This window comes from Struthio camelus, chromosome 1, assembly GCF_040807025.1.
Source record: "Struthio camelus isolate bStrCam1 chromosome 1, bStrCam1.hap1, whole genome shotgun sequence".
Lineage (NCBI taxonomy): Eukaryota > Metazoa > Chordata > Aves > Struthioniformes > Struthionidae > Struthio > Struthio camelus.
Genome location: NC_090942.1, coordinates 209,404,506 through 209,420,784, shown reverse-complemented (window position 1 = coordinate 209,420,784; position 16,279 = coordinate 209,404,506). Strand labels below are relative to the sequence as shown.

The 16,279-nt window shown below is 38.3% G+C and overlaps 1 protein-coding gene across 2 annotated transcripts in view; it reads left to right on the top strand.

The window, feature by feature from the left end:
* Positions 1-14,805, top strand: part of ARHGAP42 (Rho GTPase activating protein 42) — a 165,970-nt gene extending 151,165 nt beyond the window's left edge. Inside the window, exons 21-26 of one of the 2 annotated variants that reach the window (XM_068930401.1) lie at positions 2,015-2,395; positions 4,547-4,703; positions 5,915-5,977; positions 13,158-13,237; positions 13,463-13,590; positions 14,282-14,765. In XM_068930401.1, the coding sequence (XP_068786502.1) occupies positions 2,015-2,395; positions 4,547-4,703; positions 5,915-5,977; positions 13,158-13,237; positions 13,463-13,551 (770 nt within the window). In that variant the 3' untranslated portion in view covers positions 13,552-13,590; positions 14,282-14,765. Of the gene's footprint in view, positions 1-2,014; positions 2,396-4,546; positions 4,704-5,914; positions 5,978-13,157; positions 13,238-13,462 lie in introns of both variants that reach the window. The other variant, XM_068930400.1, reaches the window with a different exon arrangement.
* Positions 14,806-16,279: the final 1,474 nt, after the last annotated feature.

Here is a 16,279-nt window from a genome sequence, read left to right as displayed (position 1 = left end):
TTAGAAGAGGAATAGTGTTTGTTTTTAAGCAAGTCTTGTACTGCATAGAGGGTTCAAAAATGTTTATAGTAGATTTTATATTCTGATCTAAATATGATCTGCTTTCAGACTGTGAGAAGTTTATTATATGACATTCACCTCATTTAAGGTTGGGAAACTGTAAATAGAATCTTCCTTCTCCTCCTGTAATAAATGCAATTCAGTCAAAGTCAGGAGATCGAAACCATTACCTGACTTTTTTCACGTGCATGAAACTGGTCTTTGATTCAAAGCAAGCCACTGCCTGTGCTACCAAAACCACTGAAACTTTTTGGTTTTACTGGGATAGAAGCAACTCTAAACCTAATATTTTTGTGAAAAGCAGTATACTCATTATATAGCTTACTGTATAGCAGCAGGGAGTTATGATTGCACTTTGCTGCTGAGAAAACTTACTCCTTTTCATGTAAATGTGACTATAAAAAAGTTGCACTTCATACATTTTCACCCACTTTTTACCTTCTGGCATACCGTTAGCAAAGATTAAATTATTAACAGTTCCATTACTGTAATACAATTCCAAAAGAAGTTCTATGTCCCCTAGTTCCTCAAGGAGACTTACGTGAAACTGCTACAGTAAATTAATGAACCTTTAGAGTATATCTGTTCTTGAGCATCCATTATAATTCTCAGATCCGTACATGGGAAAATGTCGCCTTGCAGGACTCTTGCACAGGTGCTGCATTGTCCGCAGACATACATTACATAACTTCTGTCAATGAGAGTTTAAATACTGAATGCCCTCATTCAGTAGCTGCTTACTACCAGTTGTCAATGTGAATGGCTTAGGATCCTTACAGTGAGAAGTTACAAAGGAACTGTGAGCCACAACTCACCAGAGGAGAAGCTGAGCGAGTTTCGGTGGTGTTTCACTATGTGCCTACAGTGACTGGGTGCCAGAAAGAAGATTGGGGGGTGGGCATTTCTGTGCAAGTATTTGGCAGGGCATATGCAAGCTCACTCTTCTTCATTCAGAGCAAATTTGAGTTGACTCATATTTGAGTTTGCCTTGTGCTGGAGGCACAAATTTGAGCCAGCTCTGACCCGAGAGCTCTTCACTCAGGGCTTTGCTTATTAGCTTAAGCTCAGCACTTGCTGCACAGGTTCCAGTTAGTTAAGATCTGCATTGTGTCTTGAAGGTCTAGGCAGGAGCAGAAGTATTCTCCCTGCCAAAGATCTCTAGGTGTGGCCAGAGACAGACGAGAGAAAGTCTTGGTTTCTGGCACAGATGTTTCTGAAGCACTAGATGATAGTTTTAAGAGCATCATTTATATGAAGTAGGGACCCTTAACTGCATTGCAAGAAATTAAAGAGTTCAGTATGCCATGTGAAAAGGGTTCTGCAAACCCTGCAGAAGAGATCTGGTCATCAAGGTCTGCTCACATAATTCATTTTTAAGTAAGTGGCCTTGCAACTCTAATAGGAACCCCTTTGTAAACCTCTCTGCTCTAAGGGCTAGAAATGTTCTGGTTTCTTCTGATTGTATTAAAGACCAACTTATACTTGTTTGCATTTATGCCAGTATTGTCCCTTAATTTCAATAGACCTTCTACCTTTGTATCTTTACTCCAGTGTATTTATCCAGCATCCAGCAAGATGCTCCTCACAAAGGTGTTGCAGCATTCAGATTGCTTAATTTCCTAAGGCTATTTATGTTGCAGACATTTTTTCTTTCAAAATGCAAATAGTTTGATCTGTAGCTAATTTTAAGGCTGTTATGTTCATCAGGTGTAGAGAAATGTCCACAGAACCCCTGCTCTTTCAGGTTAAAGGCAGGAATATGTATGAAACTTTGAGTAACCAAATAGCTATTTTGTCTTGAGAATGACTGTCTCTGAAACCACAGATTAACAAATTTAGTGATAAGTAAAGTACAAGGGCCTATGAACTAGTATGAGAGAAATGTACATTTTTAACATTAGATGTAACTATCTTTTTGTTTCCCTTTCTTTCTTCTCCCTTCACTCATCCTCAGGTGACTCCTACAGCAGTAGCCCAGATAGCACTCCCATGGGCAGTATCGAGTCTCTCTCTTCTCACTCCTCAGAACAGAACAGCACCAGCAAGTGCACAACCTCACAGCCCAGGGAGAAATCTGGAGGGATCCCATGGATTGCTTCTCCCCCCTCTTCTAATGGCCAGAAGAGTTCAGGCCTCTGGACTACAAGTCCAGAGTCCTCATCCAAGGAGGATGCAACAAAAACAGATGTGGAGTCAGACTGCCAAAGCATAGCTTCTGTAACTGGGCCGGAGAGTGCCTCTCCGCCAACAGATCTGACCAAAAAGAGTTCTTATGGTCTGTCTGGGCTGAAAAGATCTTCAGCTTCTTCCCTCAGATCAATTCCATCAGCTGAAGGTAATTTCCAAGGTCGTTTAGGACATCAGTGAGTTTACTGTGAAGTAACAAAACAAAAGGTGCATCTGAAAGCTAATGATGTTAATTAATTTTATTTGTTTAATTGTTAATGTCATGGTATGTTCTTTCACTTTTCAAACTGTTTTTGACGTGTTTTCATTGTCTTCTTTTCTGTACAGTTCACACAGCTTAAAATATATCAGCATTTCTCAGAATTTACGATGTTCTCTGTCCTGTCATACCTTACCCAGACAACTGACTTGTAAGAAGAGTAGCTAGGGTTTATCAGTGTGTCGAAGGAATGAATCCTTGCAACGTGATCAATACTGATTAAAGCTGTCATTTAAATTTAAAAAGCCTTTTTTTTGACAACTGCATCTCTTAAATTGGCTGAAATAGGATTTTGAAAAAAAGATTTTTGTTTTAGTGAGGGATTTTACAGTCAATGCCTTGAGTTGAGGTAGGACTGGACAGATGGTACAAAGAGGTAAGCCGTGGCATAGCATTTGTGTGTGAAACCTTGGATTCACACATGTGGAATGACTGCTTCATTCTTCCCTACCTGCATCTTTTGGTACTCAGTGTGAAGTATAGGTTACCTTGAACATAAGAATGCACCTGTACATGGACCTATACGAAAGAACAACCATAACATGGAAGGAGAGATTTTTGGTAGTGCTCTCTTTTGATTATTATCCCATGTATATTTTCAAACTCAACTTTAGGAATCCAATTTCAGTGCCAGTGTTAGGACGCTAGTCTTCCTATTCAGTCAAAAAAGGATGCTACTTCAAAGAATACCCTAAGCTGAGCCTATGTTCTGAATAACCCTGTGGAGAGGGTCCTTGCAAGAAAGGGAGGCTTAAAAATTCACCTTCTTAATTCAGACACTTTCACTAAATGCTGTAAGTTAGTTAGCTTGAATTCCTGTGAACTCTTGCTCCTCTGTAAGAGTACCCACTTTGGTACAAGTATTGCACCGATCTGAAAATTAACCTTAGAACAAACACCCTAAGAAATGAGCATATTTACAGTGTTTTGGATTATAAAGATTAACACAGTCAGCACTGAAACAGTGAGGTCCAGTGGACTGAGTGTGAGTGCTGACTTTCCCACTGAGCTGTCAAAAGTATAAGTAGTACAAATACAGGTAGGGCAAATAAAAAATACAAGGTTATATGCCATGCATTAGAAGTTTAATAAAGTTCTCCTGCCTGCAGTCTACAGTCTTTTTCCTGAGACTACCTGATATGAGTTACTGTTAATTAGTAGCACTATTAATGACACTGTTAGTAATAAAAGTATTGTATTTGGGGATCTATTTATATTATGGCAGCCTTTAAAGCATTATTAGACATCTATTGTTCTTGAGAAAAAACAAACACAAAAGTGGACACAGTTCTTGTCTTGCAGAGTGTATAGGCAAACATGGCAGTAGCCCACAGATAGGTCAGCCTAAAAGGCACGTGAGACCATGCCTTTCAGACTAGCTGAGGTGTACATTCTGTGTTCAGAGAGTGGATAGATGACTATAGCTTATTTAAATACATCTCTGTGACACAAGAAAATGTCTTTGTTGCAAGACCTTTCTTTGATGCAATACAGGCTGTACTCCAGCTTTAGATTTGTCTTATCAAGTTACAATAACAGTTGTTTTAGGCAAGTTGTAATCATTGATTTCCAAGATTTTTTGAAACTGCACAAAGCTTCTGTGAATACTGAAACGTTAATTCTTGAAAATTAACCTGATCTGAGCTCATAGCTGCTTTGAGCAGGAGGTTGCATGGTACATGACTTCCCGAGGTCCTTTCCAACATGAATTTTTATACTGTTCTGTGAAAGATACTACTTTATAAATGTTGGGCGTTTTATTAACACTTTTTCATCAATCTACTGTCTAGCTGTTTAAATGCAATTTTTAAGTGTTATTTTTAGCCTTCACAATTATAATGTCGTTTCTTCATTCTTGCTTCTGGTCCTTTTCTCGTGCCTTTCTGCCTGAAAGGCTGTTTCTTCTCTTTCTTAGTAAGTACTTTCTCCACCTATTTTACTTCTTTAAAAACAGAGGGTTTTGTTTTGCATATTACACATACTATGGCACAACTTCAAATTGGCTTTAACATTCCAAACAAATATGGTTGCTTTCTTTAGGTAACAAAAGCTGCAGCGGATCTATACAGAGCTTATCTTCAGTAGATATCAAAGATACACCAAAGGCTTCACCAAATCCTGATTTGCCACCAAAAATGTGCAGGAGATTAAGATTAGATACTGCATCAAGTAATGGCTATCAAAGACCAGGATCAGTGTAAGTCATCAAGACCCTGTGGTGTTTTGAGCTGTTACAGTATTGCCCCTTATAAAGTGATCCCAAACAGCTGGATAGAAGGTTGAAAAGGCACCCATGAATACTGGATTTGAATGTTTCTGTATTTGTGAATGTTTGTCTACAATCATTAAAATTGTAAACTGAACAAAGAAGGCATAACCCAAAGTCTATTGAAGTCAGTTGAAAGACTCTCATTGACTCCATTAGACTGTAGATGAGGTCTATCTGTCTATCATGAAGAAAAAAATAGACCTTTGGAAGCTGATTATCATCATCATCTCTAGTTCTTCTGGAATTTAAAGTTTCAGGGAGCATAAATTCTGCTTACTGTCCAAGACTGTATGTCAAGAAGCAAAGTGTTACTATTCATCAGATCTTACTTGTGCAAGTCGAAAATTGGAGCAAGGGAAGGAGGAATAAAAAAAGGAACTTCTGCTCTGAAATTTCTTTCGGTGTTACATGTAAAATAGTTTTGTTGTTGTTGTTCTAAAACAGGTTTTTTGTTCTTGAGAGGATGAAAGGTCTATGCAGCAGAGGTTATAATTTAACGTAGTTGAGATTTGGATTAACAATGTTTCTTAGTGCTTATAATGCAAACTTAAGAGTCAAGAGATCTTTGCTCTAATCCTTGACTCTGACACTGACTTTCGCTGTCCCCGTGAACAAACTGATTTCCAAAACTGCAAAGTACCAGAAAGTTCTCCAAATACTTCAGGAGTCCATTTAGCCTGTTCATCTTTTAAACTGGAAGGGATCATTGTAGCCATTTCACAGGTTTCTGTCTTAACTTAAACAGAAAAACCTGTCTAGCTCAGAGTACCAACATGATAGTGACAGGCTATCAGTAAAAGTATTTCCAATATATCTGTTGGCCATCTATGAATATAAATTTAAATACAGGGTGATGTGTTCTTTCCTGTATATAACCTTCTTGGCTGTGTAATTTCTGGGTTAGCTGACTCAGCAAGACACCTAGAGCATTCGGTGGTCTAAAGTAGGTTATGCCTTTAAGATTTGTGCTGAATAGGGATTTAAATTCAACTTTTGAGTTTCCTCTGTTTGTCTAGTGAGTATTTGAAACAATTTAAAACAAAGGTTCCGTGTCTTCAGATGGTTAAAAGTGAAATTAGTCTGTGTGTTTAATTAATGAGCTAAGTATAAAGCAAGCCACTTCTTCACTTTATTTTCAGAGTGGCTGCAAGAGCACAGTTGTTTGAAAGCACTGGTTCCCTTAAGCAAGTTTCTTCAGGACGGTAAGTGCTTCATGCAATTTAATAGTCTGTAAAAACCTTTATGCTTTGCTGTTTTCAGAAACTGAAATAGAGGCATCAGAGCTTTGGTGTCCTTTGGACAGCGTCATGTGGCATGCACATCTTTTTGTGGCTTATTAAGCTCAGCCCTTTTGCAGAAAATTACATCTAAAAGAGAATAACAGCTTACGTATCTATTCTGTCTGCTGTGGGCATTGCACTAAGAGAGGCTCAGGCTAGTGGTGTACTTAAGGACATGACTACGAGAATAAATTAATGTAATTTAAATTAGAGTGAGGGTGCTTTACTTACTCCATGTAGCTGTTTGTATAAGCATATTTTCAGCAGAGTAGCAAAGGTGCTGTCAACCTATCTGAGTCATAGTTCATGATAATTTGCTCATATAATCAAGTCCTGGATATCAGGATTAACTTGATCAGAATTCCTGTCCTTCCGATTGCATATTCTATGCCTTAGTTACCTGTCAGGGTAAATTGTCACCCTTTTTTCTTGATAGTCAGCATTTTTTTTTCATTCTTAGTAAGAATTATTTACCTTTTTATTTACAGTTATATGCATTTATAGGGTGGATTTGATTTGTTCTTACATTGCATGAAGTTAGAAATTTCTAACAAGTGTTCATCTAGGAAGCAGTATCCTCCACATTTTATTAACCTATCTACAACTAATAGACTAAGACAGATAATCAGATAGCCATGGTAAAAATCTCTCTCTTTTTTTGTCCCTGCAATTCAAACTCTTTGAGACAGGGCTTATATTTGTTTTTGTCTGACCTTTTACTCTCTGAAACCCTGATCTTAATGAAACTGTTAAGCAACAGAAAAATAATTATATGTTGTGTAATCCATGAATCCAAAAATAGTAATCTAAAGTAGCCATGATAGAGGATGCCAACATGTGCTGAGATGTGTTGTGGTGGAATATGTCTGTGCTCTCTGACAGATCTAGCAGAGGTGAGAAAGAGAAAGCTGACCTGCAAGTGCCCACTGATTTTGTGCAAGGAAAGCAGTTTACAGGAATCAAGGTTGTTCTTGTTTTGTGTAGTATATGAACTGTAAGATGAACAAAAAAAAAAAAAAGGGTGGCAGGGAGGTAGGAGAGGAAGGGTTTGAAAAGAACAGGGTGTTAATTTAAGGAAGAAGAGTGTGGATAAAGAGACTGGCATGTTCTTAAGCCAGTGACCTAAGCCAAGAGCAATGATTGCTTTAGCAGTCCTGCATCATTTCACTTCCACTGCTGTTCTTTCTCCTATTTTGTATTGCTCCCTCCCTGTAAACTCTCTTCTCTTGTTCCCTCAGAACCTGTCCCATCTGTATCTGCACATAAAGAGCATGTAAGAAGCAAAAATCTGACAAAGGAAAAATGTAGTAGTTTGATAATGGATATGGAGAGCAGATAACAAAGCAGGGAAGGCTAAGAGGCTTAATAGCTCCTCTACTTCAGTCCTTCTAAGAAAGCAGAAGAGCAACAATAGCAAGGGGAATGGAAAATGAGAGGTCAGCAGGCAAATTGAGGAAGGAATAAGAAGGAGCTCAGCTGTTCCTGTAATACTGCTCCAGCTCTTATTTACCTCTCATATATACTATGAACATGAAGGCTGAACTGAATCCTTAGGATAGTCTTTCTTGTTCTTAAGTGCATTGAAATCATGGTAGTTACATATGATCCACCTAGTAGAGAGGCCTTATGGATTCATAACTTTATCACCTTATTGGTATATGCAGGGCAGAGTGTAAGAGAAATCCAAACTGCTTTTAAACTCACTGATCTGATACCAGAAATACTCAAGTCAGGACAGTGTTGAGCTCTGTTTGGGAGTAATTTACCCTGTTAAAAATGTCTGTATTTTTGAAATTGTTAACTACTACTTTCCTATGCATAGTAGCATCTAAGTAGCTTTATTCCTACTTGACGTATCTATTGCCTGAAACAGCAGTTTGTGGTCACTGCCCACTAGGTGTATGAAAAGTACCTATACAGCTTTGCGGTACAGGTCTCACATAGTCTTATGCATTCCAGCAGATAATGTGTTATTGGATGCTCTACCACCACAGAGATCTGGACATATGTAATTCCTGCCTCCAAACAGCCTTTATACCTCTTCTTTCTGACGTTGTATAATGTGCCATCTCTACTATGAAAGCTCCCTTTTTTTATTTTTTTCTATATGCGTTTATCTGACCTGAATGTTTTCTCACTGTGTGTATACGTGTGTGTGGGTCCACGTAGTGACAACAGTTTGAATAGATTTCTTCCATTCAAAAAGAGGCAGAATGAGAGGTCATGGTGCACATTGTACGATTGCAGAAGTAAGACCAAAATGTTATGCCCTATTGAGTCTTTGCTCTCTTTTTCCAATCCTAGAGTTGCTTCTGACTTCCCATCCTTCCCTTTCCTTCTCTCCTAACTTCAAGTTTATCAATCATCCATCTCCTGGATTGTAGTATAAGCTACTGTGTATGCTGAGATCAATCCTTATTACTAATCTAGTATGCACTTGGAAGAGGTAAAGGGTTTTTCTTAATAGTTATTGCAGTTAACTAGCAGTCTCAGTAAGGGCTGAGGTCTCTATTGCAGCTGCAATACAAAAATGCACCAGTATTCTACTATCGACTATTTTTTCTTGGCTTTTGGTTTAGAGGTATACAAGTCAAGTCTCAAAAAGTGAGAAACTGAATCATAAGAGGAAGGCTTTTCATTAGAAGAGAATGCGTAGAAAAAGTGGAAAGAGGAGTTGGTGACAACAAATGGCTCTGTCTTGGACGCAGGATCTCTAGGTGCAGGGTTGGGACTTTAATAAGAGAAGGCTCTCCAAACCCATGCTCTCCAGACCCATGCTCCCCTCCCAGCCATATAGTTAAATATCTCTCTCCAGTTATACTTCTGCTTTTATTCTGGTACTGTGTTTTGCCTTTAGTTAAACACCTGTAATGCCCTTCCCAGTCCGGAGCAGAGTTTTCTGATCAGGCAAACTCTGCTGTAAATCTGCCATCTCCAGGAGTCTGTAAATCTTTCTTCTTCCTAAAGGATAATGTTAACTGATGAGTCATCTGATAGACATTCACGTGTTTTCCCTCATTCATTCCTCTTATGGTTTCTGTGTTTGTCTCGCTAGACTTTGAAAGCTCATTAGGACAGGGACGTAGTTTTGAAGCCTATTTGCAACTTCTAAAATGGCTTATTAAAAGTGCCTCAGGTGGTGTTGACAGCATGTAGTCAAGCAAAATAATTTAGTCTGTTGAGAATTGACCCTTTGGCTGCTAGTCTATTACATATATAATAGAAAATAGGCCATAAAAGAAAAAGGAAAAGCACTTTTTCCTCTGGAGCCTGTCCAGTAAAGTCAAGGAAAGAAGGGACTCTTAGGCAATGCAGGTACCATTTTCTGAAGTTTTTTTCTGTGCTAAACAACATGAATCACTCTTTTCTCAGAATATTAACATCATCTTAAGAGAACCATAGCAGATGATGGTGATGTTATCACATGCTTTTTTAAGAGACAGCTTTGCTTGCGCTAACACCAGAAGAGACAGTGTCCCGTTTTATAATTGCACACAATAAAATTGCCTAATAAACTGCAGGCCCTTTTCATTGCTAATGTGTCTAACTGGATGGTGTTAAAATGAGTAATAACTAATAGGAGAACCTAATTAATCAAAATGGGTGTGGAGGGAATAACCAAGGGATTAAAAATTGCTCTGAAATTATGGGTAAATATTCTTAGATTTGTCATCTCATTATACTGTCACACACTGTTTGTAGATAATATTAGGATGTAATTACTCTCTATATCAGGAGCAAGGTAGTGGGAAGATGATCTGAAAAATCCTGTAATTCCTGAACTGTTGCGAAGCTGACTTTTTTGTACCTTATGTTTGTGTATCTGTGTAAACATCAAATGCTGGGAAGCTTTTTCTGGGTATAGTTAGAAGCTGAAAACAGAATGTTCTAGTGGACAAAAGAGACTACAGGAGAAAGGAGGACTTGATAGTTATGCCACTAAGTAGTGATATTAATCAGATATTAATCAGAGATTCAAAATTATCCCCGTGTTTTAGCAGGTTCATTGCCAATTGTCTTGTAATCACTACCAATTATCAGCAGTTACTCTACTGTTTTATGTTAATATTTGTGTAAAATCTGTTGTTATGACACACAGGAAATAGCTACTTTGTTAGGGACTTACAAGTCTGGGTACAGTATAAATAGAACTTCTGTAAAGCACTTTGTCATATTGACTTAGGGGAAAAGTGACCTTCAGGTTAAAGGATTCAACTGTAGCTCTGATTTATACTTTCTGTGGGACCTTTGCTAAAGTCAGCTAATCTCCCTCTGTGCCAATTCTGATTATGTCATGTAGAGTGATGAAACTTCTTCGCGTTTTCTTTGTGTGTCTTGTTGACTATAAATGGTAAGTTAAGTTCTTCCTAACAGTGACTGTGTTTTACAGTGAACATCAAGGTCTCTAGACAGAACCGGTACCTGCAAGTGTTATTTGAACAGAAATGATAGTATCCCTAGGAGAACACGGTGTAGTTTTTTGCGTGCAGGGGCTTATGGTTTCATTTCTCCTCTAGAAATGAGAGCCTGTTCATAAAGGTGGGTGTTGTGTGGTGACAATAAAGATTAAAAAAAAATTTATGAGGATATGTCTACCCTACAAAATAAAAGAGGCCCAAGAACTAGTTCTTGATGTGGAGGTCAGGTGGAATGACAGGCCTGTGTCCACATGAGTTAGGTCTACCACCCAAGCAAAATGACCCATGTCCAATAACATGGCCCCATATGATGGTCCTGTGACCCTAAGCCATAATTGCTATTTTGCCTGCACTTTTTCGTTACATGGGATCTGCATGCTAAGGCTGTGCTGCAGCCCATCAGAGTTGTGTTTTTATGGCATGAAATAGAGAAGATACTTGTATATCCTGGAGCGTTCCAGGAAGGACATAGCAGATTTCTCAGGGTACAAAGTCTGCTGGAGTAGTACTGGCGGACAGACCATATCAGTGGGAGGAAGCCAAATATAATGGCATCTTTTTTAAATTGTGGTGAACTGTTCCCTGGTTTGTGCTAAAGATTTGTCTTGGAAAAATGCTAATCCAGAGCAGTCCAAACCAGCTAGGAAGCAAGCTAACATTTAAGCAAAGTAGACAATCAGGAGACTAGTGCTCATGGTCTTTTAGTTAGCAGTGGATATGTATTCAAAATGACGGTGCTAAGAGTTAGAAATGAGTGATTACCAGAGAGTCCTGAAAATAAGATTCCCTTGGACATCCAGGACATGACTTAAAATTTCTGACCTCTTCTGGAAATCTAGGCTTGAGCGTCTAACCCTTAATGAATCAGTTACTCACTTTGGATTAAGGCAAAAACACCATTTAGTCTAGTCATAAATCAGCTTCAGAGAAATATAAGAGAAGTTTTTCCTTCAGAGAAAGAAATTAATTCTTGAAGCTCACACATGCAAACTTGGGAATACATCTATCCGTTCTCATACGCTTTTCGAGATTCACATGAAGCATAATATGCTAGTACTGATCGGAGCCAGGATATAAGGCTAGGGTAGAAGTATACTCTCTACTCCGTTAGGAAATTTGTGTGTGCTCAACTCCAGAGAGTTGTGGAACTGCAGAGGTGAGGAGTCATGGCCCCATCACCAGTATACAGAATAAAATAAACTTCTCCTTATGCTGATATTGCACTGTTACTAACCTAACCTGTGACTCTGTTATCTCAGTGTCTTGGGAGAAAAGAAAAAATAGATTACATACTTGCATACACCACTCACACAAAGTATGCCAAAAATTTAAAACTTCACCACAGATAGCATACTGGGTCATTGAGATAAATGCTGGCTGGAAGGAAAGTTGTATCAGTAAACCTCCATCACATCATATGAAGGTCAAATGATCAACAAGTTAATTTTTACTTGGGGAGACTCCAGTGCGGGTTTCTGACAAGTTTAAACAAACTCAGAAAAACTGATGCCAGACAAGTTAAATGATTGACAAAGGAGCCTATAAAAACTTCTTTGAGTGTATAAATTAAAGTGTCATTCTAGGTAAAGCACAGGAATCTAATGAGAATTTCTGATTTCCGTCTTCATGCTTAGCCCTGGGGACCATTTTGTATTTTATAGAACTGTAGTGCTAGAAGATGTATCAGAGGTCACCTAGTCTGCTCTCCTGCTCTGGGATAGGACCATTATGCCCCTAAACCATTCTTTTACAGATGTCTACCTAGTATGGGGTTTTTTGTTTGTTAGTTTGCTTCTTAAGAATCTTTAGCAATGGGAATTCTCCAATTCTAGGCAATTCCAGTGTTTCACTGTTCTAACCACTAGATGATTTTTTTCAGGCTGCAGATTAAGATACATAAATTAGCTGTCTGTGCACAGCTATCTTTATGTCGGGTTCTGTCAAGGGTACTATTCCATTGAAGGTATCATTGCAGGCAGTGGTATCTAGACAGCCATTCATTGCATATTCAGGTAGGCGTCTAGCATAGCAGAACCTGGACAGGTTCTGTAGGCCTGGAGAGTCCGTTGAGCTAGACACACCCTAGCTCACCTATGGACATCTAAATTCAGGTGACAGAAGCTGAAACCCACCCCAGACACCTAATCTAAATCTCCCTTACCTCAATTTAAATCCATTTAAGTCATTTTTACAGTTAGCCTGAAGGACAGATTATTCCTTTTTGTCTCATATTTACCTGTTATTTATTGTTTTCTTCTGTAGGCTAATTGATTACATTTTCTCACAAGTCAAGTTATTTAGAGCTTTAGTGACTCGATCTCTTTTGACATCTCTTCAGCCAGCCCCTCCTTTTTTTCAAGCACTGGGCCTAATTCAGTACTTGTTTGAATTTGGCAATGCCAACTAAAATGAAAGAATCCTTTTACGGTTGCAAATGTTATTTCTGTTTAAACTTCTAAGTAGGATGTTGGTCTCTTTTCCTCAGTAACATACTTAATTACTGCAGTAAACTCAGTGGTACCATCTGCTACAGTTCTCCTCCTCTAAACTACTATTCAACTAGTTTTTGCAGTCTGTACTTGTGCAACTGATTATTCTTATACTTCTCAGGTTTTAAATTCATTTCTTTATCCTTTTTTTCCCAGTTATCTCATTTGTTGCAAACTTGTATTTTCATCTTTCAGGCAAGCAAAAGCCATGTATTCCTGTAAGGCTGAGCACAGTCATGAGCTATCTTTCCCACAGGGGGCAATATTTTCCAATGGTAAGATATGTTTTACATTCTCTGTTTACATAAAAAAATAAGCTGAACTGTATCCACAGGGCAAGAGAGTTATAATTCCACTTTCAGCTCTCAGTTTTTGCCCTGATTTTTCAACTGATCTTAGATAGCTATTATCTAAATAAATATATGAAACATATATAGGCTCTTTTAACTGTGTTATTTCCTTACAAAAATGTTTTGTCTGGTTGTTTTTATTTTTTGCAGTATATCCATCAGTGGAACCAGGCTGGTTAAAAGCAACTTATGAAGGGAAAACAGGACTAGTCCCTGAGAATTATGTTGTCTTCCTCTAGCAACTTATAGTGGACAGCAATATCTTCATGGTATCCATGGTAACAAATAATAAGCACTATGATTTTTATCTGACACAGATATGGGATCAGCCCGTTAGCTGAGAGTGGTAGATTTCCTTCAGAGACGGCAGCCGCAGGTTACATAGCTCCCTATCGCCAGAACAGAATGTGATGAAACAGTTAACAGTTACTGTGCTGAAGACGGTACTCTGTTTAAATAACTTCTATTGTTTGCAAAAGGTTGTTCTGTTCTTCTTTTATGGGTAAGGAACACTAGAGCAATAAAATCAAAAAAAGTTACCATTTAGCTGCAGACCTTCAGATTCTAGGATCTTGCTCACAGAAGTGTGAAATTTAGAGGCAATGCACTCTCTGATGTTTCTTGCAATCTATAGTTTAATTTTTTTTTTTGTAATGTAAGTAATGTTTCTATTGTGATCTGAATTCTCCCTTGGAAAACTTGATTCTGAGATCAGTCCTAATCATTTCAAATAAGAAATGAGTTTTCCATAAATCAGAAGTTTGAACTTTTGTTAGTCAGTGAGATCACAATATGTTATAGAATTTATGTAGCTCATTACAAAATCAGATTATACACTGACTGAACAGTAAGTGCTCATCCCAAATGTGATGTTTAGTGAATGTTTAATTTGTGTACTTCTTAGATTTATTTCTTCCTTTCTATATCATTATAAATAGTAGTAATAACTTAATATTTCTATGTTACCAGTCATCCTGAAGATGTTCTCAGTGTATCGCAGAACAACAGCTGTAGAAAACAAGGTACTGAATCTGAATGATTGGTAGCTATATGAAGTGAGCAATGAGAAACAATGCAATATGTTTTGAAACCCAAGATAAAATGTAACTGAGTCCCTTTGAAGTTTCTGCATTGCATATAAGACAAATGGCCTGCAAAGTAGTTAATTTTGCAAGCTATGAATGCTGAAAGCTCCATCTAGCAATGAAAATATTTAGCATTATTTTTCCTGACTTCCACTGAACTATTTGGCAAAGATTTCTCCCTTTCCATAGAAAAAAACCCTGTTTGGTAAAGGTTTTATAAAGAACCATTGATTATTCCCGGTAGGACTGAAAAAAACCATTTACTATTAAATTTTGCATATATTTTCCTACCAAAAAAAAAATTACTATAAAAAGGCTGCAACAAAAAGCAAGCACACCAACATTATTTTATTACAGAATAACAGTCCATAAAAAGGGAACAAAGAACACAAGTTAGACAATACAGACAAAAAATAATTGAGACAGACGCTCTGCTAAAAGAAATGCCCGAAAGTCCAGTCCTGAAGCTCTTCTGGATAAAACCAATTACATCTGAACATCTCCAGTCAATAAAACTACCAACTTAGCAGAATCTTTTCTTGGAGTGCCAACTGAATGCTTCTGACTTAGTGGAATTAGATGTTCATTCAGAATTACACACAAGCATAAGCAGCTTTTTAAATTTGAGCCTCTTTCTTGCACTCTTGCTTGAGGGGGGGAAAGTGCGGTCCTTGCTTGGTTCATTAGCATGCCCTACTGAAAGCCAAGATATTTAAGCACCATATTAACAAGTTAGTAACTTTTCACTGTTAGTGTTAGTGGAAGATTTCAGTGTTCCATAGACCTACCTAATCTTAGTTCTTTCTTCAGTAACAGTAATAAATATATAAGACACCTCTTGATTTCTAAGATTTATGCTGCCTCCAGAAAACTTAAGGAAGAACTTCTTTTAGGGTTAGAAACATCATTAGTCTCCTAGTTGCTTCTTTTTTGTTGTTTAAATTAGGTGATAGATTTATTGCCAATATAAGAAGCACATCAGGACTTCCTTTACATGCATATAGTGCATCACTTCAGGTGAGCAACTATGTGGCGGAGTTCAGGCTGGTGGCAAAGCCTGCGATGTCCTGTTCAATAGCTAAAGCAGCAAGCAGCGCCCCAGGAAGGGGAGGAGACCAGCAGAGCAGCCCTCCGAGATGGTCTTGCTTTTCACAGAGGGAGCAAGAAGCATTTTCACTTTGGCATTGGTTGGGCTGGTCTGGCTGGGGTGGACTGCAAGCAGTTGACAACAGACCCCTTGAATTAGTGACTGACTCAGCTGGGTTATTTCTTCACTCTAAGCAGTTTCATTAGATCTCAGATCAGGTTTCCCTTCCCTGTAAGACAAGACTGTGTTCAGCACCTTGTGATGAAGGATTGTTCTGGACTTCATCATGGGCAGTAGAGAGACAGACCCATGTGTGATGCCCATAATTTTCCCAGAGCAGGACAGAAAGGAGGTGAAGGACCTTTTTCACAAAGTCGAGACTTTCTTACTTTTAAGGCAAGCCAAAATACCATTGTGTAAACTATACCTGAGACTTCCATTGTTCTGAGAAGATCAACATGGTTTTAGCTGTGTTTTTTGCTATATTGCAAGGCACAATTCAAAAATTGCACAATGTCAAAGGGCTTTCCTCTGCTGACCTGCCCAGGAGAAGGGTTCTGCAGGTGAACAGGGGTGGGAGGGAGGGAGAGCTATGATCAGAGGCTAGAGGCCCCGCAATAGTATCTCACCCACGCAGAGAAATGCAGTGGTCTGGGGAAAAAAAATTTTCCTATCTGTTGCACCAGGGTCACTGTCAAACTGACCTTTATTGAACCTCTCTTTCATGACCTTTTATACCTTTTAGGAGGAATTTAATTGTTGTGAAATTCCTGAGGAAGAGTGAAATAGAATGCT